Source organism: Hemiscyllium ocellatum, chromosome 33 (assembly GCF_020745735.1).
Source record: "Hemiscyllium ocellatum isolate sHemOce1 chromosome 33, sHemOce1.pat.X.cur, whole genome shotgun sequence".
In the NCBI taxonomy this organism is placed as follows: domain Eukaryota; kingdom Metazoa; phylum Chordata; class Chondrichthyes; order Orectolobiformes; family Hemiscylliidae; genus Hemiscyllium; species Hemiscyllium ocellatum.
In genome coordinates, this window is record NC_083433.1 from 22,297,789 (window position 1) to 22,321,952 (window position 24,164).

Below are 24,164 nucleotides of genomic sequence, written 5' to 3' on the forward strand. Positions count from 1 at the left end.
TCAGCATTTCAAACAAAACAGGATGTCCAGATGCAAATGCAAACATAAATTGAATGAAATATCAAGTGGCATTTTTCAAACCTACATTTTGTGACACAGAGAAGCAATCCTGATGTTGCTGTGAAACACAGAGAATTATTGCTCTGGTATTAACAAACAACCAGAATGCCTCTGAGACTTAGTTACCAGATGAAAGGAAGAGGACAGAAATTTCCTAAAGTTCTGTTTGATTAAAGAATAAGAAGCCTTGTTGGTGAAAGTCAGATCTGGAGTATTTAGGCAAAACAATTTCTGAAGGACAGTGCAAGTTCCTACTTAGCTTGGCAGGGAGAAATGAGCCTGCTGGAAAGCTGCAGGCCACTTTGGACGTATTCCTGTAATGCTACAAATCTCTCAGGTGCATAGTGAAATGTAGTTTTCTTTTAGGCTGCATTTGCTGGTACATTTAAAACAGGTTCAGGTTAGGTTTTTAAACTGGTTGTGATTGTCAACAGAGAGGAGGGATAGTGAATATAGCCCAGGAGAGGAATGGGGGTGGGGGAGGAAGGGGTTTGGGGGGGGGGGGGGGGGGGGGGGGGGGGGGGTCACTGCCTTTGGTCCTCCTGCTGTGTAATATCACTACCACACCGATGCTACCCTCTCCCTTTGCTTCCCAGCCACATTCCCTTCCCTTCCACCACAATGAACCTCATTTGACTATTGTGCACATATACAGTGCAACCTTTGCATATGTGAACAGCAATATGCAAAGAGCCTTTGCAAATGCTACATGATGACACATTGTGTCTGGAACTGTACATGTGAGAATTTTCAGATTAGCGTGAACATACAGTTGTGGTTTCAGCAGATACTGCCAATTTATACATGGGATGTAAGTGTTGCTGGCTGGGCATTCCCCTGATAAGCTTCTATTTCAATCAACAGTGGCTTACATCGCAACTAGGCTGACATTTTTAATTTCAGATTTTACTGAATTCAAATTTCACCATCTCCCCATGCACAGATTTGAACCCATGTTCTAAAAACATTAGCCTGGGATTCTGGATAACTTGCCCAGTGAGATGGCCACTATGCTATCACCTCCCCACTTGCTGTGAAACCTATTTTGATTACTTTAGACAGTTAATCTGAAAATATATTTTCTTTAAGTCAATATACTAGTTGCTTGTCATGGAATGTTTGATGTATGTTGATTTTAGTTTGTTTGTTGCAATACAAATCTTAAAATGTGAAATTTTGTCCCTTGGTTATTTCAGTCAGGTCATTGGAAAATTAGTTTTCGTAAGAATTTCATCAGTCTCCAGTCTCTCCATAAATCATAACTCTAATAAAAGCCATTTTACTTGAAAGCTTTATAGCTGCACAATGCAAAGGGAACACCAGATGGATCCGTTGTAGTTTAATGTAGAATCACACTCTTACTGCAAGAAGCATAAAAGAAACTCACCTGATTCTATATCATCAATGCCACTTGTACCATTTATGGAGACCTGTTGGAGAATAAAGCCCAATGTTTCTGATGATAACAGAACAGAGATTACAACCATCAGGAAAGACTTTAAAATTGGAAATTTACACATGGCACTCAGCTATTTAATAAAGGCACGAGGGAAAACGAAACAGGAAATTACAGACTAGTTAGTCGAACTTAAGTAAAGATTATGCTCGATTAATCTAGTTGAATATTTTGGTTGATGGAACTAAGGTAGTGGAGAAGGGAATCTCTTTAGATGTTATTTGTGTGAACTTGTAAGAGGATTTTGTTTAATTTTGTGAACCTGAAGGCAATCTATTGACCTAGTTAACAAATTGACTGAACAACAAGACAGCGTAGGGATAATGACCATGTACTCAGAGGTGACCAGTGGAGTCCACAATGGAATTATAATTGAAACCTCAACTATTCACTACATTTGTTCACAATTTAAATGGTGGGTGAAGAACAATGTATGCAAGATTTGGGAGTTCTGGTGTTGGACTGGTGTGGACAAAGTTAAAAATCACATAACACCAGGTTATAGTCCAATAGGTTTATTTGGAAGCACTAGGTCTAATGAAGACACCTGATGAAGAAGCAGCGCTTCGAAAATTAGTGCCTCCAAATAAACCTATTGGAATATAACCTAGTGTTGTGTGCTTTTTAACCATGTATTCGAGTTTCCCACTGACACAAAGACAGGCAGTATTTACTTGTAGTGCTGGTGGAAGCTTAGAATTGCACAAATATATTCATAGATTAAGTGAACGATCAAAATTCTGCAAAGCGGATTTCAATCCCAGCATGGTTTGACCGAAATGATGGAACAGAGAAGCTTCTAAATTGAAATTATGATTACTGTAATGGCGCAGCAAATTTGCATACAGTAATAGCACCCAATCCTTTTTCACTGACTGGCCATACAGGCCAAAACATAACCTTTCATGGTCCACATCAATATATTTTGGACAATTTCATGTCGTCATAAATTCAGCTACCAGTAAAGTAGACATTGACCATATAGCATGCTCTGGCTGACTGTATGTGGTCTATGAGCCATAGGCCAGGCACCCTTGGCATACAGTAAGGTCCCACAACAGCACAACATAATATCAGATCATCTGTTTTTTTTAGCGAGAGTGATTGAGGAATAAATAATTGCCATAGAACAGGACAGCACAGCCCCAATCTTCTTCAAATAACATTCTGGGACCTTTTCATGTTTGCCCAAGGCGATACATGGCGTCTTGGTTTAACATTTCATCTGAAAGGTGACAATTTTAACAGCGCGGTGTTCACTCAGTATTGTACTGGAGCGTCATGCTAGATTTTTGAGCTCATGCTGAGGAGTGGAAGAGCCAAAACCATTACAGAAGAATTTTCAGGGTGTGGATTTGATCTTTTCTGTACGATGGAAAATTCTATGAGAATGATAACATTCTTCTGAGGATGATTTTAATCAGTTGTTTATCAATTCAATTTAGAAGTTACGGTAAAAAGCATTGATAATCTTGTCACTTATTAAGTATAATCCAAAACAGAATTGCTTCAACAGAAACTTCTCTAGAAAAACCCTTCACTGGCCTAAAATCATAAAAAGCAGCCAACTTACCTGACCACTGTTCACTGAATGGCCAATCTCTATCAGACCCACTGTATCCATGTCTTGCTGAAAAAAAGAGAATATTTATGGAACTTAGTACAGTTTAATGCAGGATGGCTCCAACAGAGGCTTTCTTCTCCACAGACATTTTTCAATTCATTTGTGGGGGTGCAAGTGATATTGGTCGGCCAGCATTTAATGCCCATCCTTAGCTGCCCTTCAGAAGGTGGTGGTAGCTGCCTTCTTGAACTGCTGCAGTCCACAGCAACTTTTTCCATTGAATAGCTGTCTCACACAATCTTCCATCCTTCTCTGTAAGTCTGCTCCAGAATAGCCAAGATGTGGAAAACAACTAATGGAATCGGATGCACCAGTAACACAATTTACCAATGATGTACGTCATATCGTCATACTCTTTTATTGAAGATATTGTATTGGTTACAACTGGAAAAGCTCACAAGGCAATTTAAATAAAGAATGATCATACAGTACAGAAGGTGGCCATTTGGCCCACTGTACTTGTGACAGGGCTTCATGATTTTAAACACTTCGATTAAATGTCCCCTTCTTTGCTCCAAGGAGAACACTCCCAGCTTCTCCAATCTCACCACACAACTGAATGCTCACAACCCAAGTGACATTCTAACAAATTCCCTATTGACATTTTTCCTAAGTATGGTTGCCTTGAATGGAATACAATACTTTAGCTGGGACTTAGCAAGTGATTTATCAAATGTTTAGCAAACTCTTCTCCATCTGACGTCCATTCTTATATCATCCAGCCTTCTGACACTGGCCTCCTCCGTAACCTGCTCTCTGTCTGTTCCAACATCAATGACTATGCTTTCTAGTCAGGCTGAAAAAAGAATGATCCCCTTCAGTTCCAAAGAAGGGTGACTGAACTTGCAACGTAACCAGTTTCTCTCTCCACTGATGCTGCCAAACCTGCTGAGTTTCTTCCACATTGTTTTTTAATTCAGATACCCAACATCTGCAGTATTTTGTTTTCAGTTATCCAACCAAATGCCAATTTCCAGCTCTTCGACTGTAGTGCCCAAAAACCAAAACCCCCCTCAACCCCAATCTACTTTATCTACTGGTTATCTTAAATTTGTGTCACCAGTTTACTGGTCTATCTGCAAACGGAAAAGGTCTTTCCCATCCACTCTGTCTGTCATAGCTTTACACATTCAACTCAGATATTCTGTCAGCCTCCCCATTTCAAAAATAATCCCAGCTGATCCAATCTATCCTTGGATCTTTAAACGAACAAACTGAACTTTGGTGGCTGAAAAGAGGCTACAACTTTAATTTTCTGCAGGCCAAATTTAGGTTCGGCATCAAGAAACGGCTCTTTCCTAAATGGACTTGTGGAACAAGATGTAGACAAGCTGAACAACAATTTGCGGCATTTCTTCAAGTAAGAATTGGTCCAGTATCTTGCGGGGCAAGAGAACAGCTTAAACAAGTGATAGAGGCCACACTGAATTAGCAGGGTCAGTGGGACTTCCTGGCCAAGGTTCGACTGTTGAGACGGGGCAGAAAGGAATTTCCCATTTCTTGGGATATCACCAGTAATAGTTTCCCAATCAGGAATAACATTCCTTCAGCATCTACCCTCTCAAACGCCTTAGGAATTATTATCATAAGATCCGCTAACACCACTCCTTCGAATCCCAGTGGAGAAATAAATATTAGGCTGGAAAATGGAACTCACCAAAGCTCCTTTGACAGCACATTCCAAACTCCACCATCTAGAAGGACAGCGTCGCATGCCAGCAAACATCACCTCCTACACATTCCCCTCCAAGCTAAACACCTAACCTACCTACACCATCAGTCCTTCACTGTCACTGGTCAAAATGCTGGAACTCCCTTCCAGAGTTTGTGCATTTACCTGCATCACAGGGATGACAGCAATTCAAGCAGGCAGCTCATCACTTTCTCAGAGGCAACTAAAGGATGGGCAATAAATGATGGCCAAGCCAGCGATGCCCATTTTGCATAAGCAAATGAAAAAAACACAGCAGGTCAATAACACTCACCTGAGCTCTGATATATGCTTTACGGATCCTCAGCCCCAGCTTCTGTGCCAGTTCTTGCGTCAATTTCACAACATTTTCATCCTAAATAGGTAACAGGATATGCTTTATGCTTGCAAGAAATTCTCTATGAAGGTTTCTGACATTTTGGAAGCCACACAATCTGAATGCACCCCTTGATGGGTCAGTGAGTTACACAGGGTCATGCAGACCTGCACGGTCTCAAGTTCAAACCCTAGCTTGTGCCAAGCAAACTGATTTGAGCAAGGTCATTAATAGATAAATGGAGCCAAAGGAGGAAAATGAGCCAAGTTACTGAGTAGGCATAAAAACATGATAAGATCTTGTACTTTTTTTTCAGCCCGCTACCTAACTGAGTGGCAGAACAAGCCTGAATGGCCTATTCCAGCTCTAATATCTTTGCTCAGAATTTATAACAATTCCGTAGTATGATCAGTATCAGTGGAAATGTTGCCCAGAGGGTGTCCGCAGGAGAAAATAGAAGCAGACAAAAAAAACTTGGGTCCATAACCTTTAATTTCTGGCAATGACAAAAGGATCCGCACAAGAAATGTTACAGAATATGACTCTGCCTTGATATTTAAGAGCTGATTCAAGTTAGCCTGAGAGGATGGACATATGGCTCTAGTTGCTTGAAAGAATGACAAAATAGAGCTACCTAACTGTAGGCCCACCAGTTTGACTTCAGTAATTCAAAATCCATTTTAACATATCTTCAGAAACGCCCTATAATCATCACTTAGACATAGTGGTAATGTCTCCAGACAAGTAACCCAAAGATTCAGATTAATCTACTGCGGGCATAGGTTCTGATCCCATTTTGCCAGCTGGGGGAACTGAAATTCAATACAATAAGTGCTGGCCTTGTCACACCCCATATATAAAAATATATTAAAAAAGCAGCAAAGCATTCTCAAAGACACTCAACATAGATTCCAGAAAAGATGGTCATGCTTTACTCATCTAGTTAAATATTTTGAGGGAGGTACCATGTTAGTGTTTGAGGGTAACTCAGAAGAGGGTGGCTTCCAGTAAGACCAGAAAACATGTTATAAGATACAGCACAAGAAACTATTCTTCAATTCCTCGTATTTCACAACATTGGTTAATAGATTTCCATCTGATCAGATTCCTATTAAATGTTGTATCTTCACTGGATTGGGAATGGGGCATTTGCTCTTTATCCATTAACGGCCTACAGGTAGATGGTGGGGAGCGATTGCCAGTTGGTAGACAATCCTAAGCTACGTGCAAGTATTGGGAATGTAGGTCTTGCTTAAATATTCCAGGAGTCTTAGAAATGTACAGCACGGAAACAGACCCTTTGGTCCAACTTGTCCATGCTAACCAGGTAGAGATCTTGACATATTGGGGAACGGGTCCAAACCCGGCACAAGACATTTAATTCAGTTGAACACAGGAGGTGATGTAATGTTAAATATATATGCCCTCTACAGGGGACAGAACTGGACAGCTGGCTAAAGAAAATAAATTGGTCACATACAGTGCATTTGTTTCTCATGCTCACAATCAATACCACAGATCTATACCTAACAGAACATACAACATAGAAATGTCTGGCACAATACAGACCCTTTGGCCCATGATGTTGCGCCGAGCATTTATCTTAATTTAAGATCAACCTAACCTCCGCACCTCTCAATGAAAACAAGTTTAATCTACAGGACGATTCACGACAAAACAAAGGATATTGTTTGTCACAGAAAGATCATAGAATCAATGTGGAAATAGGCCATTCAGTTCATTGAGTCCAACACCAACCCTCCAAAGAAGATCCCAATCAGATCCACCCACCGACCCTACCCCTGTAACCCTGCATTTCCCATGTCTAACCCACCTAGCCCATATATCCCTGGACACTAAGGGCAATTTAGCATGGTCAACCCACTGAACCTGCATGTCTTTGGAATATGAGAAGAAACCTGAACAATTGGAATAAACTCACACAGACTCGGGGAGAAGGTGAAAACTCCATACAGAGTGTCATCCGAGGGTGGAATTGAACCTGGGTCTCTGGCACTGTGAGGCATCATGCTGTCCTGCACAAAATCTAGATTACATTTCATTTAATTATAGTTCGCTCAGCTTTGGTGCCTTCATCTGGATATTGAGACTTTGCACAGGTGCAAAGGAGGACCACACACTCATTCCTAGTTTAAAAATTATTAACTAACTAGATCGGCTTAAAGACCGGAGTATACATATCACAGAGCAGCACAGATACATGATAGAGGTTTATAAAATAAACAATAAAATAAACAGTACTGTTTCATGTCGATATACAATTTCAAATAAGGATGAGCAAAAATCACACTCTGAAGTTAATTCAGGGGCAGAATTTAATTTCATGTTAGGTGTTTCTCTCTAAACCCAGAGATTTGGATCAGTGCTCACTTGTATATGGATGGCTCAATAGATATTTTCTGGTCCACCATTACTACAATCCTAAGTACAAGAGATTTCATTTTAGGTGCAATTTAGTTCCATCACCACCTGACCACACTGCTTTAATACTTTGGTTTTTCATTACTCGTCTACATGGGAACGTGGAATTTGCATGAGACAGCTTCAAAGTTAGAGTGCCACTCAGATCCCATTTCACTTGGGCAAGTCTGCACATGCTGAAATTCCAGGTCAATGTTAAAACGAAGCCACATGGCTTCCCACATTGAGCAGCGAAAACAAGAAAACAGGTCCCTGGAATACTATCAGCTGCTTGTTCTGAGCCTCAACGTCAGAGGAGCCTTGGAGCAGGCTGTTTGTGCAGTGTGCAAGAGGATATAACACCTTGTCTATCCCCTTAACTCTCAAAAGAGAATCATAATTCTCTGTTACATTTTATCCCATATCCAAAAAGTGATATACAACATATCCAGGGAACTATAAATGAGTAAGCTTAATTTCAATGGGAAGAAATATATCAGAATGCTCACTATAGAGGTATTAGAAAACATCAGTAGAGTAAAACTATAATAACTAGTCATCAGTAAGAGAGAGAAGGTTATGCTTGACAAAGCTGTCTGAATTCTTTGAAGAAGGAACAGAAAAAGTATACAAGGATAATGAAAGATAAAGACTTTCTACAGACAATCAAATATATACTACACAGTTAGCTCATCATTCAGATCAGAATTAGAGGATGAGGAGCAGCATGAGTAAGAACTGACAACAAAACAGAGGGCAGTTGGCGTTAAAGGTTTTCACCTATTGCAGTGGAAGGGGCGAAATAATTTTCGACCACGCTCAGTTGCTTGAAGCACTATTGCTCATGACCTGAATAAATGATTTGGATTCAGGATTCAAAGCTTCAAAATCAAGTAAAAGACTGTTGCTGAGAGTTGCACAACAGAAGTCCTGCTGCAGCCGATTATCTGGGAATTGTTCTGGAAGTTGAACTTTCCCATGGGCAAATACCTGGCATCTGGACCACTTCAAAAATGTCCCCAAATCAGAGGTACAGTCACAGACTTGGATAGTTCCAACTTACTCACCTTAGTTGTTAGTTAGGAGGAACTAAAACCTGCTTTAACTCCTGCGTAACGTTCAAACTGAGAGATGGGTGCAAAGACATTATGATCTTCAGAAATGGAAAGAAGTGAATGAGCTGCCTTCCCCTTGTCGATTTCAATATTTCACATCCAGGAGGAATCATCAACAATGCACTACAGATCTACTCACCTGTGGAACAGCAAAGGAGCATTTGGCAATGCATTCATAAGCTTCTTTATGCCTTCCTAGCGCATTGAGTGCTTGTGTTTTCCGATAAAGTGCCCGGTAGTTAGTTTCATTGAGCTTTAGTGTGCTCTCACAGTCTTCCAAAGCCTTCTCGTACACACCCTGCAATAACAGCAAAACGTCATCACATACAGATTCTTGTTTCTCCTTTATTGTCGGTCTTAAAAGGATACAGGTCACCTTTTCATTTCAATTCTCCCCTAGTTTCTGAAGGTACTGAGACTTTCTGGACTTGGGGTTCTATAGATACTAGTCCAGGTAATACTTCAACCACTGAGAGTCTCTTGACCCACTTATAAAGACTGACAGCTGGTTGTAACTAATGTTGGTTCATTAAGAGTTGAAGCAAGATGGCGGCATAAGAGGACGCTCCTGTTACAGCTCCTCTGTTTCTTTTCTTTTTTCCTTTTCTTTTCTGCATTTTTTCTTCTCCCTCGTACCAACTTTACTTCTTAAAATTAAAGATACTTTTATTGTTAATCCAGACTTTGAGTAAGTCGAGTACGTTTTAAAACTTTGTATTCCTATGCTAAACATATTTTTTACTCTTTCAATTCTGTATCAAACACTTGAAGTGTCTGTAGCTAGGTACCCAGTCCCTAAGATGGCACCAAAGCTGCAACATTACAAACTTTTCACTGTATTCATTCGAGCGCACATGACAGTAAAGGCTATTCTATCCTATTTTAAAAGTCCTCATGCCCTTACCAGTCTCCACCATGAGCACAGGCCCTCAAGCTAGAATAAGAGGTTATGAATCTGCTACAGCTGTGGATCACTGGTGTATGTGTAGTGATTCCACTTGGGATATAAACAAGGGCAACTGAACAATGATGGGTCACAGAATTGAAGGTATCCAACATATTTCACCATTGATAACAACGTCACAAAATGGAAAAGATTTGTAACAAATCCATCACTGTGCAAATTCACAGACACAGTCAAGACAGACTGTTCACAATTTTTGACTTGTTTCACAGACAATGAAGCACTTGCAAAGTCACTCTTGTAATGTGGGGAAACAATTTTTGTGCGCAGTAAGATTCCACAAATCACAATCGGATAACATGTTTTTACTGTTACTGATCAAGAAATAAATACTGGCTAGATCATCATGAAAGTGACAAATGTATATTTTTACCCTGAAAGTACTAATACACTTTTAAAAAATTTATAAGTACTCACCATACTGAAGTAGCAGGCAGCTCGATTAACGTACAGTTTCTCGAGCAGACGCTGCGAGATTACCACCTCATCTGATTCTGCATACTGTGCTACGTTCAAGGCTTCTATGTACTGGGCCAGGGCCAGTTTATAATCATTTTCTCTGTACAGCCCGTTACCTTCCTCCAGCAAGTTTTTAACCAGCTGGTGTAGAAACGTCTGGACACATGGAGAAAAAGAAAATTATATATTAAAAATTCACCCTTCATTAGATTGCCGGGTGAAAGTACACACCACTCTCCTACAGTTCTACAATTTCACTATAATCTCATTCATAATCTTCACATTTGGTTAGTATAGTATTGTAGCCCCTCCTGACTCCCAATAAAGAAGTATTAATATTAATATTTATTAATTTCTTGCATCCTTATCATTGAATCCCAACAGATTGGAAGCAGGCCATTTGGCCCATCAAGTCCACACCAACCCTTCGAAGAGCATCCCACACAGACCCACCTCCCTACCCTATCCCTGTAACAATGCATTTCCCATGGCTAATCCACCTAACCTGCACATCCCTTGAAACTATGGGCAAATTTAGCATGGCCAATCCACCCTAACCTGCACATCTTTGGACTGTGGGAGGAAACTGGAACACCTGGAGGAAACATGCAGACACGGGGAGAATGTGTAACCTCCACACAGTCGCCTGAGGCTGAAACCTGCATTCCTGGCACTGTGAGGCAGCAGTGCTAACCTCCACATCTGGCAAACTTGTCAGTAACACACCATCTCATTCACTTAGGAAACAGCAGCTGAGAAAGGGAGGTTATATTTCCCAATAGGGGAAGTGCTTTGGTTTGCCTACACTCGAAAGAAATAATAAATTAAACAAAAAAAGAATGCCAAGAAAGCAGCAATTACTTGTACCTCATATTCATCTTGACTTCCTGGATAAGGCAAGGGAGATCTGGTGGGAAGCAGAAAATATGGAAAGCTATTAGTGAGATTTCTTTGCAACACTGAGGAGGGATTCATTAATAGAGAGAATTCCAGTCCTTAGGACCTGGGCACCTTCTGGTGACCAAGGAAGGCCAGAATTGGAAGAGTCTCCGAAGAAAAAGTAGGAGAGAGAATGCAAATGCACTTTCAACCTTGGACTTTGTAGCCGCTGGCCTTATTGTTGCAGCTCCTTTTGAAAAATTATTTTGGTAAATTATTAGTGAAATGCTAAATGCAAATGAGGCTAGATTTCATAAAGCAATTAACCCTTAAAATTCCCTCAGTTAGCAAATTTCCAAATTTATACTCTGCCTGGTTACATTCAGTCACAAGCTGCCGATTTCATATTTGAAAACTGCTGTTATATTAGACAAAGACAATCAATTTCAAATGGGTGCTCTTCCACTTAAAAGTATCACCAGGGAGTTGGATGGTTCAGCAGCAATGTAGCTGCACAGAAATGTGACTAGCAGGAGTACTGCATCAGTAACAAATATGTGGAGAGCTTGCTTGGCCTGTTTGCACTTTCAGAAGAAGGGCTCATGCCCGAAACGTCGATTCTCCTGCTCCTTGGATGCTGCCTGACCTGCTGCGCCTTTCCAGCAACACACTTTCAGCTCTGATCTCCAGCATCTTCAGTCCTCACTTTCTCCTAGAAGATTTTTTTCCTGCACTTTCAGAAAGCCAGGCCAACATCGCATCGCAGCACACCTGTTTGGTTCAGTTGCTGAGACAAATGGTGCCATCTTGTTGAGATGATAGGAATCCCAGCAGGCAGCTAATGAGAGAGCTATCTTCGAAGGAAGGCCATTTGGAAACTGGTAGCGTTCACACTCAGCAGTGCAGGAGGCTATGGCTGTTGTGTTGGTTGGGGATGGGGGAGGGTGTGTGCGCGCGCGTGTTTCTTGGATTCCCTGTTTCAAGGAGAGCAACACCAGAATCAGGGCAAAGGGCTGAGACGTGGCTCCACAGGCAACACCCCTAATCCACCAAGTCAGTCAAATCCCTTGATCAGGCATAGACTGCTTTGGTCAAGTGACCCCAGCCATAAGAGACCCTTAATTGACCACTTAAGGGTCTCAATCAGGAGCAGGGCAGGAGCATCGACCTTTCACCTTCCCACCCAGAACCTAATTCGAATTGAGTCAGGATGGTGGTGAGTTTTGAGTAAGCTACCACCAGGCCTTTGCTGTGTCTGTGCTCACCAACCTCACAAGCAGAAGATTCTGCCCCAAATGTCAAAAGGAAGATATGAAGGTAATTCTCCCAGAACCTTGTTGATGTAATAAAAGGTTATACAAGTAACCTCCCAGCTTTGTAGAGGCATACTAGCGTCTATAGGGGCATGGATTCTAAAAGCAAAAATGTTACAATAACTTCTATAAATCACTGCTAGCAAACTGAATTGTAACCTTTGGGAGAATTGTTTATATACAATTAAAATGGAAATATCTATAGGTCAGATTTCCACTATTATGTCCATTTCATTACAAAGGTTCACATGGTCCTGGGGAAGACACAAAGATGATGATTAAAATGGTATTGGGATAAGGTAATTCAGCAATGTAGACAGACTACAGAAACTGAGATTGTTCTTCTTAAATGAAAAAAAATCCAGGGAAATTTTCTGGGGCTATTATTATAGTTCATGGAAGGCTGCCTCCTCAACTTATACCATTGATTCTTGATGCAGAACCACACTACCATTTCTCTCTCTTTCTAACAGAGAAAGCCCCTAGCAGATAATGACTGATTATCAAAACCCCCGATAATTTTGTGTCCATGGTAGGAAACTGTTCCCACTGGCAGGAGAGTTGATAAGCAGAGAAATTTTCAAATGTGTTAGGCAAAATTAATGCTATACAAATTTTAATGATCTGAAATGCAGTGCTGAAAGGATGGTGGAAATGAACTGAGCAATGATTTTCAAAAGAGAAATGGCTATACTTAATTCTGACTTGGGTAGCTTTTTGATCAACAAGAAAGTGAAGGGTTAAAGAGGACAGACAGGAAAGTGCAGTTGAGGCCATGATCACACCAACTAGGAGCTTATCAAATAGTGGAGCAGATTTGATAACAGGACTGGAGTAATTTCTTACGATTTTATAAATATATTTAAAGGAAAAATATACAAATGCAATGAGGAAATAGCATGGGTCTGGGTCCAGGAGGTACCGGGGTGAAAATTCTCCCTTACAGCTATGTGATAGCTCAATTTATATTGGTCAGTGTCTTCTTCATCCTGGCGGCAGTGTTAAAGGGTGTTGGGGTTGGCATGGGGGGTTGGTGGGGGTGGGGTGGGAGGTGGTGGGGTTTGTAGTAATTGGAATCTGAGCCAGGTGGCTCTCATTGACAATGAGATCCTTGTTTGGGGTTGTTAATCTGAACCAATCAGGGAGCCCTGGCTGACAGACAGAAGATTCAGAAAGTCTCCTCAGTCTAGGTACTGGCTTTGAACTGACTGATCACAGTCACTGCACATCTAAATAAAGGGTGACTTGGTGACGAGGGACTGGCCTCTGTGCACTTATTTCAGGGAGCTAAGAAAAGGAATAATGCAAGGAGAGTAATGAAAAGCGTTGGAATTTAAGTCCCTATAAAAATAGGAGAAGGGAGAAAAAAATCTTGTGGTTGGATCCAAAGATACAATTGTCTGATTGGATAGTCGAGGCTAAATGGAATAGTTCAGAGGGCTTCTTCACTGTGTGGTGTGATACTGCAACCTGCAGACACAAAGATCTTAGGGGTCATCCTTAGTTTCTGGAGAGTTAGATAATCAGAGATGTAACGATGCTGTTCCTTTAACAAGGTTATGCTGTCCTTGGCTTTTTTTTCCAGTGAGGTTGGAAAAGCAGAGATTCCGAAAGGCCTAGGTTTGAAAGGTTTTAGGGTCAACTTGATTATTTGGGCAGCATGGTGGCACAGTGGTTAGCACTGCTGCCTCATAGCGCCAAAGACCTGGGTTCAATTCCTGCCTCAGGCGACTGACTGTGTGGAGTTTGCACATTCTCCCCGTGCCTGCGTGGGTTTCCTCCAGGTGATCCGGTTTCCTCCCACAGTCCAAAGATGTGCGGGTCAGGTGAATTGGCCATGCTAAATTGCCCGTAGTGTAAGGGGTAAATGTAGGGGTATGGGTGGGCTGCGCTTCGGCGGGTCGGTATGGATTTGTTGGGCCGAAGGGCCTGTTTCCACACTGTACGTAATCTAATCTAATCAAACTAACTGATACTGCCTCAGGTAAAAGGCTTTCAAGTATTAAAACAAACTCTTGTAAGATGAAAGGGGAGCAGCCAGTTCTCCCAACTCAGCTTTTCTCTGGTTTGGTTTGAGCAGTCTGGCTATTCACTGAAAGCAGTCAGTCCAGAGTTTGAAGCTGCTGAACCCAAAGAAACAGGCCCATGCTGATCCTCCCTCTCTCTGACATCTCTCCTGTAAGACTCTGTGTTTGAAGTTTTTTTTGCCAAGGGGTGTTTATGGGGATTGTTGCAAATCTTTGGAACAGCATCATTATGTTGGGATAATCTGTTGAGTTTTCAGATAGGTTGTTATTCTGTTCTCTTTTGTTTGTGTTTCATTCGATAATAAATTGCAAATAAATTCTGTTTGGTTAAAACTAAGCGGTTGGGCCAGCTGCATCACTCCTGGAATATCTGTTAGACACCTGATAAAAACAACTAGCAAAGTTAGGGTCTGGGCTATCTTAAAAGGCTTTCAGGGGTTCTGGCCTGGTCCATAACAGAGGAGATGCAATGTGGAGAAAGTGAGGAGTGCAGATGCTGGCAAGTCAGAGTTGAAAAGTGTGGTGTTGGAAAAGCACAGCAGGTCAGTCAGCATCCGAGGAGCAGGAGAGTCGACGTCTCTAACATAAGCCCTTCATCAGAAATGCAACGTGACTTGGTACTGTGGAGGCAGACCACCCAGATGATAATAACATTCTTTTTAAAATCAATCTGGTAACAAATGATGGAGGTGACACAGTGTCACAAAAAGAGAGGATCAGACTCAGGCCCATATGGAGCCCATCCCAGTTGCTGTGTAAATAACATACCATCACCCACTATCTCCAACACTCCAGAAGAAAAGTCACTTGGATGAGGACAGCTGGCCTCCCATGCAGTCCACATTTTAGCAAGGATCAAATCTTTCGTAATGGAGCAATTCAGAGATTTCACAAATTCTTCCTTCTGTTCCAAGTTTGGGAGAAGATTTGTAGCTCGGGTGCTCGTTGTTGTGGTTCTGTTTGCTGAGCTGGGAATTTGTGTTGCAAACGTTTCGTCCCCTTTCTAGGTGACATCCTCAGTGCTTGGGAGCCTCCTGTGAAGTGCAATTGTGATGTTTCCTCCGGCATTTATAGTGGCTTGTCTAGCCGCTTCTGGTTGTCAGTTCTTGCTGTCCGCTGCAGTGGCCGGCATATTGGGTCCAGGTCGATGTGTTTGTTGATAGAATCGGTGGATGAGTGCCATGCCTCTAGGAATTCCCTGGCTGTTTTCTGTTTGGCTTGCCCTATTATAGTAGTGTTGACCCAGTTGAATTCATGTTGCTTGTCGTCTGTGTCTGTGGCTACTAAGGATAGCTGGTCGTGTCGTTTCGTGGCTAGTTGGTGCTCATGGATGCCGGTCGTTAGCTGTCTTCCTGTTTGTCCTATGTAGTGTTTTGTGCGGTCATTGCATGGGATTTGTACACTACATTGGTTTTGCTCATGCTGGGTATCGGGTCCTTCGTTCTGGTGAGTTGTTGTCTGAGGGTGGCTGTTGGTTTGTGTGCTGTTATGAGTCCTAGTGGTCGCAGCAGTCTTGGTTGTCAGTTTGGAAATGCTCCTGATGTATGGGAGTGTGGCTAGTCCTTTGGGTTGCGCATGTCCTCGTTCCGTTGTCTTTCCCTTAGGCATCTGTTGATGAAATTGCGCGGGTATCCGTTTTTGGTGAATACCTGGTAGTTTTGCAGTTCTGGTGTGCTGCAGTGTATTGTGGCCCTTTTGAATAGTGTCCTGATGCAACTTCGTTTGTGTGTGTTGGGGTGGTTGCTTTCATAGTTCAGGACTTGGTCTGTGTGTGTGGCTTTCCTGTATACCTTTGTGCTGAATTCTCCATTCGGTGTTCTCTTACCATCACGTCTAGGAATGGGAGCTGGTTGTCCTTTTCTTCCTCTCTCGTGAATCGGATTCCTGTGAGTGTGGCGTTCATGATCTGGTGTGTGTTCTCTATTTCTGTGTTTTTAATGATTACAAAGGTGTCATCCACATATCTGACCCATGCAAGGACTGCACAAAACACTACATAGGACAAACAGGAAGACAGCTAACGACCCGCATCCATGAACACCAACTAGCCACGAAATGACACGACCAGCTATCCTTAGTAGCCACACACGCAGATGACAAGCAACATGAATTCAACTGGGACAACACTACTATAATAGGGCAAGCCAAACAGAAAACAGCCAGGGAATTCCTAGAGGCATGGCACTCATCCACAGATTCTATCAACAAACACATCGACCTGGACCCAATATACCGGCCACTGCAGCGACAGCTGGAACTGACAACCGGAAGCGGCAGAGACAAGCCACTATAAATGCCGGAGGAAACATCACAGAAGCGCTTCACAGGAGGGTCCCAAGCACTGAGGATGTCACCTAGAAAGGGGACGAAATGTTTGCAACATAAACTCCCAGCTCAACGAACAGAATCTTCCTTCTGTTCTCAATAATTACTGGGACACTGATTGTTAACAGAATATGCAGCAATAAAGAAATCACAAGGGAGTAAAGTCACATCTTCATTTTATCTCAGTGGATTTACTCTCCAAGAGAGGTTCACTCAATTGTGATCACATTGACTGATTTCTTTTTCTCCTTCACCACCTGATGGTTCTGTGATCAACAGATGATCCAAAGTAAAATGAGTTAACTCATGGCATGAATTTAATTGAGAATCTTTCATGAGGTACTAGCCGGCTAAACCCTGTATTTGTCATCCAAGAATGCTAATGCTCATTGGATTGCTTTACTCTTATAGTTTGGCTTACTTACTGAATAAAATGTAGGCCTTTCTGAATTTCCTCCTTGCGTTTCTGCCTTCCGGGTGAGGTACTTGACATGTTAACAGCTGCAGATAGTACGATCAGTCACTGCCTGGAAAGAGAAAGAACTACTGTTATAGAAGGAACATGACACAAATAAAAGACCCACATTTATATTTAGAACTCAGTCTCACAGTTTGAGACATCACAAAGTGCTTCACATCACCTAGCTTGAAGGGTGTGATTATTGATATATGGGAACATGACTGCAGCAATATTGTGCTCAAAAGGTACTACAAGGAGGTGGTTTTCGTTTATTAATCCATTTTCAGCATGTTGGCGTCATTGGCATTTACTGCCCTTTCCAACTGCCCTCCACAGAATCTTGGTAAATCACTTCAGTCGATGTGATGAAGGTCCTCCAAAAGCACTGCATAGGACAGAATTCCGCACTTTTGCTCCACGGTGATACTGCTGGCAGGACTGACTGCTACTCCACTTTGCTATAACACCACAGTCAGGTGGGCCACAGTTCGACATGACCTGACAAAAACATTGGACAGCACTCTGGCCAGCAATACCGTATTCCATCTGTTGGAATATTGGCTTACAGTTTGAGCTAAAACCTTTTAATATGAGTGTTGAACCCAGAAATTTCTTAATCAAACTAACAGAGTCAACCAACAACGTTAACTTCTTCGAAATAAAATTATGGTCATTGTGCAGGGCACATAACACTGCAAACAATAAAGAAAGATGAGGAGGTACAACAGAAAACAGCAATTTTGCAATATATGTAAATCACACTCTGTGTGAGAGCTGCCATAAGGCCGTCTGCTGAATGACTTACTTCTGTGCTGTTATCTTTCTATGGCGCCAACTTTCTTTTCTCCAAAACAGTGCAATGGGATCGTTTACATCCACCTTGGAAGGCAGATGGCATTTTAGTTTAAATTCTCATCCAAAAGACTCTACCTCTGATTGTGCAGTACACCCTGAGTATTGCACTGGGAGCGTCAGCCTAGTTTATTGTGCCTGCGTCTCTCAAGCAGCTGTTGGTAGAACAAGCAAATCATTGGTGGGGATGGCGGAAGAGACGGAACCTTGAGGGACACAAGAGATGCTTACAGCTAGGGCTTCTGTTGGGAAGGGGGACTCATGGCTCAGTTAAATATATGAGGAAGGCAACAGGAAAGAACCTCATAGTCTTCATCCTAGTTACATTGCCTTACCTCAGAGATGTTTCTGGTCAACCTGTTCAGAGGCGGGACTTGAACCAGGGCCCAAAGTAAGACACTACTCCTGTACCACAAGACCCTCGACACAATCTTATATATTGATCTCTCAATGTACCAATCAAGTTAGTATTCATGACAATACTGTCCTTTCACAGTTCCGTTTATGCTGTCTTGTCATGAGGACCGTTTAGCATGTTCACAATAACATTTCTGATGGAGGATACTAACTATGACTATATTAGCAGAAAGGTCTGCAAAAAGTTCTTTTTGGAGATGTTTGAGGTAAACAAATAATCACAAAGGTGATATGACCGTTTTAAGCTATAGAAAGCATCAGGAAAATTACTGAAGAGAAACTATTTAGCTTGTTAACAGGGATAGCACAATGCATTTGATTTTTCTTATAAGGAGAATTACTGAGTTGGAATTGTAAATTACAGGATTAGACCACTTGGCCCATTACGTATCAGTTCTTTGCAATTTGACAAGCAGGAGGCTGGAAGAACACAACAAGCCAGGCAGCAATCAGGAGATGGATAAGTCAACATTTCATGTACAATCCTTCTTCAGGGATGGAGGTGGGGACAAGGGGAGCTGCAGATAAGGGGGGGGGGGGGAGGATTTTGGTGGGGAGAGGGGCAGAATGGTGAGGTAGTGATGGGTGAACACAGGTGGTGGGTACGGCCAGTTTGGTTGTTGGGAGGAATGAACCTGGTTGGTAGCTGGAAGGAAGGGTCTTTGCAAAAACTATCTAATTAGCCCCATTCTCCTGCACTTTTATCATGCAAATTACTTCTCAAAGCCTTTTCCTTCATGCTTCCAGGCATTGCATTCCAGATCACAGCAACTTGCTGTTAAAGACGACCTAATTTGCCAATAACCATAAATCTGCTTACACATACCCATCTATCATTCAAAATAGTTACATCTTCTGTCCTCAAGTAAAGCTTCTCAAAATTCTGAAGACCTTGATCAAATCGCTGCTGCTCCAACACCATGGAAAGCATTTCATCTGGACGCATCATGGCTTGGTATGGCAACTGCTCTTCCCAAGGCCATAAGAGACCACAGAGAGTTGTGGACACAGCCCAGTCCGTCATGAAAACTAGCCTTCCATTCACTGACTCCATCTATTCTTCCTGCTGCCTCAGAAAGACAGAGCTGAAAATGTGTTGCTGGAAAAGCGCAGCAGGTCAGGCAGCATCCAAGGAGCAGGAGAATCGACGTTTCGGGCATGAGCCCTTCTTCAGGAACATCGATTCTCCTGCTCCTTGGATGTTGCCTAACCTGCTGCGCTTTTCCAGCAACATATTTTCAGCTCTAATCTCCAGCATCTGCAGTCCTCACTTCCACCTCAGAAAGGCAGCCAACATCAGAGACCCCTCCCACCCCGGTTATAATCACTTCCAACCTCTTCTGTCAGGCAGAAGATACAAAAGCTTAAAACACACATACTATCATGGACCAGACAAGACCCCCGCAAAATTATTTGAGGAGATAGCCAAGACCCTAACTTTTGCTTATTTCAAAGGGAAACGTAAAGTGTCTGATCCAGATGCAATGGTAACTGGTCAAACTACTCAACATCAAGCAAAACACAATTTACTTAAACACTATGGCTAAAATACAACAAAAGAAGAACCGAGAATAACTTAATTCTATTGGAAAACTTAACAAAACATTAGATACAGTAACCAATATTAATTAACTGTTCCAAGATAGTAACATTCCATAGACACACCCCTTGGCAAAAAGGAAAATTCAGACACAGATTCTCACATGCAGTTCTCCAATCCAGGAGGAAAACACATCAACAGTAAATTCAGAGAGTGCATCAGCCAGCAGACATTCACTGAAGCTTACAACTCTTTCGAGACCCAAATTAGCCACTGATAACCAAACCAAAACCCAGAAATCTGGATCTGGCCACACCCATTCAGGCTGTTTAAAAAAAACACAGGCATCCAGAGGTGTTTATTCAAGAAGGCTTCAGTTGCCAGTTTGCCTTACAGCCTCTCTTCAAAAGAAAAGACTAAAATAACCTCTTAAAGTGATAGCATTGACACTGTAGCAACAGATTCAAGATCTGCTTCTTCCTGTTATTAGATTTCTGAATGGACCTCTCAAATTTTAAATTTAATGTTAATCTCGCTCTTTGTGCACGTTCTCTGCAGCCATAACATTGCATTCCTCGCTCTGTTCTATTTCCTTAACACACTTTGTATAGTATGATCCGCCAGTACTGCATGCAAAACAAAACTTTTCACTGTACCTAGGTACGTGTGACAAAAATTGACTAAATCAAAAATGTGGCATAATTAGGGTGGGGGGGGGGGGGGTTTAGACTATCCAACATAGTGAGGAGGTCAGGTGAAGAAGTGAAAAGCTTATAAAATATTTTTAAAACACTTTGCCTCCTTCCTAGAGAAAAATAATGGAGGCCTTTAAAGTTATGACAAGATTCCACAGGGTAGACTCAGAGATGACATTGTGGCACATGAGTGAATCCAAAGCAAAGGGGACATACAAATAAAACAAAGCACTGCAGAAGCTGGAAGTCTGAAACAGACAGAAATTGCTAATGAAACTCAGCAGGTCCGGCAGCATTTGTGGAGAGAAAACAGAGTTAATGTTTCAGGTCAACTGAACCTTCTTCAGAACTGGATGGCATGTTTTTTAAAAATTGTTGTTAATTAATCAAATAAGGAATTTAGAAGAAATCTCTTTGTTCAAAAGGTTTTGAAGACAAAATAAGATGAAGTGAGTTATGGAGAGGTCTGTGTGGAACTGTTGTGCCAAATGGCTTCTAAACATTTTATATGGTGTTATGTAAGCTTTTACTGTTTCTGGACTATGACAGAGGGGAAACAGCTCTATGGTGAACAGAGAGGGCAGGGCAAAGTTGCTTCCCTTACGCTAAACTGCAAGTCATCAGAAAGTCAGGAAAATGAACCTGGTCTATATACAACAACCACTAGATGGAGATTGTTCTCTTTAATTTAATTTCATATAGAACTCCTGGAACAGAGTAAATAAAAATCTAAAGAACTGCAGATTGTGGAAATCAGAAATAAAAACAGAAATTGCGGGAAAAGCTCAGCAGGTGTGGCAGCATCTGTGCAGAGAAATCACAGTTAAAAGTTTCGGGCCCAGTCACCTTCTATCTGTTTTATTACACGAGTTTGCTTCTCATTTTCAGCGGACACCACGAGCAGCAAAGTGACAAAAGCAAGCTGAGTACACAGGCCTCTCCATGTCAGTACATCGGCCCCTCTGTTGGTATGTCCTCACCTGCTCCTCTTTGTGGTGTTACATGGAAAGCGGGTCTCTCACAGCTACAGGCTAAACTTTCTGAGGAACCTGGAAGGTTTGACTTACACACATGTAGTGCACAGAGTCACCTTCACATGGACATAACCTGATAAGCATGTTGCAAACTCCCAGCTGAAGGCAAATAGCTCCTCTGCTTTATGGCTACCTTGAGACAGAGATGAAGGCTAATGGAGTAAATGGGGACAAAATAATCCAGAGTGGAGCCCAAAGGTGGACTTTTACCTAACTGTTATCTTTCCAGCAATTCCTGCATGCAAGTCAGCACCGTCTGTAATGCTCTGCATATCTATAGGTTCAGGTCGAGAAAACGAGAGGGGCACCCTGATGTTTGGACAACCCGGGGTCTCCATGGGATAATACTTTATTCTCATTGCAGAATATGAATATAACACAGGAGACATGCTAGAGTTGACCAGCAGGATGCAATCCATCATCCTACAAGACGTTCAAGCCTACACGGGTAAGATAAACAGGGTCAATTTAGGTCGATTTCTAATGGTCACCACTGACAAAATTCCCCAAATATTTTTAGATGGCGAACCAAAAAAATACAGGAAACACCTTGCCTTCTAATCATGAGACCCCACCTTCATTGCCTTCTGAGGCAGAGAGTTCCAAATTCACACAATCCTCAGAAAAAAAAAGATTCCCCTCATCTGTCTCATCACCTCCTAACTTTAAAACATTGACCTTTATTGCTAGACTCAGCCATAGGAGGAAACCATCACTTCCATGTTCACTTTGTCAAAACTGTTCAGGATATTATGGACTTCCATCAATTTCATTCTTCTAAACTCCACTGAAGCCAAGCCCAGCCTGTCAATCTTTCTTTATAACTCATTCATTCCAGGTAATTTTGTAAACCTCCTTTGAATTGCCTCCAACACACTGCTATCCCTCCTCAAATAAGAACAAGGTTTATCAAGTGGACGTCATCTCTGACCAACTTGATTGAATATTTTGAAGAGGTGACCAGGGTACAGGAGCGCCAACTAGCCACCAAGACATGACCAACTCTCACTAGTATCCATACACACAGACGAAGAGAACACCAGTTCGACTGGGACAATATATCTATCCTGAGAAAGGCTAAACAAAGACATGCACAAGATTCCTAGAGGCCTGGCATTCAAACCGGAACTCCATTAACAAACGTATCGAGTTAAATCCCATTTACCAACCTCTCAGAAAAAGAACTGGAAGTGATATCACCCACCACAACAGACCAAGACACATAAATAGAAAGTGGGACAGAACACCAGTGCTTCATTGGAGGCTCACTGACGATGTTACTGAGCATGGTGATGAAATGTCTGAGAACAAATCGACCAGCTCAGCAAGCAACCTTACAACCTGAACCTCAACCTGAGCCACAAATTTTCTCCAAAATCGCAAAGGTGACCAGGTCTTTGGATGAGGCCAAGGTATTTGACATGGTCTACTTAGACTTCAGAGTCGAAAAATGTGGCGCTGGAAAAAGCACAGCAGGTCAGGCAGCACTCAAGGAACAGGAGAGTCAACCTTTCGGCCATAAGCCCTTTACTTAGACTTCAGCAAAGAATTTGATAATGCACCACATGGAGACTGATAAGAGCCATGGGATCCAAGGGCAAGGCTGGTTGAATAAGGAATTCTGGATGACTAGGGATATTGACGCTCTGGTCAAGAAAAAGGAGGTATATGTCAGGTATAGACAGCTAAGAATCAAGTGAATCCCTATAGGAGTAGAAAGGCAGTAACAGTATATGTAGGAGGGAAATCAGGTAGGCAAAAAGGGGACGAGACATTTTAGCAAATAAGGTAAGGGAGAATCCTAAGATTTTACAAATACATTAAGTGCAAAAGAGTAGGGAAAGAATAGAGCCCCTGAAAGATCAAAAAGGTCATCTATGCGTAGAACCACAGGAGAAAGGTGAGACACCAAACAAATATTTCACATCAGTATTCATCATGGAGAAAGACACAGAAGCTAGAGAACTTGGGAAATGAATAATGATGTCTTGAAAAGAGTCTGTATTACAGAAGTGGAGGTGCTGGAGGTATTAAAATGCATAAAGGTGAATAATGCCCAGGATCTGATCAGGTGAATCTCAGAACACTGTTGGAATCTAGGAAGAGATTGCAGAGCCTCTTGCAAGGATATTTCTATCATCGATTGCCACAAGAGAAGTGCCAACAGACTGGAGAGTGGCTAATATTGTGCTGTTATTTAAGAAAAGGCAGTAAAGAAAATCCGGGGAACTGTACACCGGTGAGCCTGATGTCAAATGGTAGGTACACTGTTGGATGGGATTCTGTAAGAGAGGTTTTATATGTATTTGAAGAGGCAATGACCAATTAGAGATAATCAGCATGGCTTTGTGCATGGAAAATCACTTCTCACTAACTTGATGTTTCTGAAGAGATGACCAAGAAGATAGCTGAAAGCAGAGTGGTAGACATTGTCAATATGGGCTTTAGCAAAGTCTTTGATAAAGTTTTGCATGGTTGTCTAGTTAGAAAGGCTAG

General features: G+C 41.9%; 1 protein-coding gene across 2 annotated transcripts in view; it reads right to left on the reverse strand.

The window, feature by feature from the left end:
• The window catches only part of zc3h7bb (zinc finger CCCH-type containing 7Bb), an 86,683-nt gene that overhangs the window by 60,383 nt on the left and 2,136 nt on the right, over window positions 1–24,164 (reverse strand). For both annotated transcript variants that reach the window (XM_060849659.1, XM_060849658.1), the window contains exons 2-8: window positions 17,096–17,197; window positions 10,994–11,033; window positions 10,085–10,282; window positions 8,843–9,001; window positions 5,126–5,206; window positions 3,090–3,146; window positions 1,448–1,490 (exon numbers count right to left, since the gene is read on the reverse strand). In XM_060849659.1, the coding sequence (XP_060705642.1) occupies window positions 1,448–1,490; window positions 3,090–3,146; window positions 5,126–5,206; window positions 8,843–9,001; window positions 10,085–10,282; window positions 10,994–11,033; window positions 17,096–17,163 (646 nt within the window). In that variant the 5' untranslated portion in view covers window positions 17,164–17,197. The remainder of the gene's footprint in view (window positions 1–1,447; window positions 1,491–3,089; window positions 3,147–5,125; window positions 5,207–8,842; window positions 9,002–10,084; window positions 10,283–10,993; window positions 11,034–17,095; window positions 17,198–24,164) is intronic.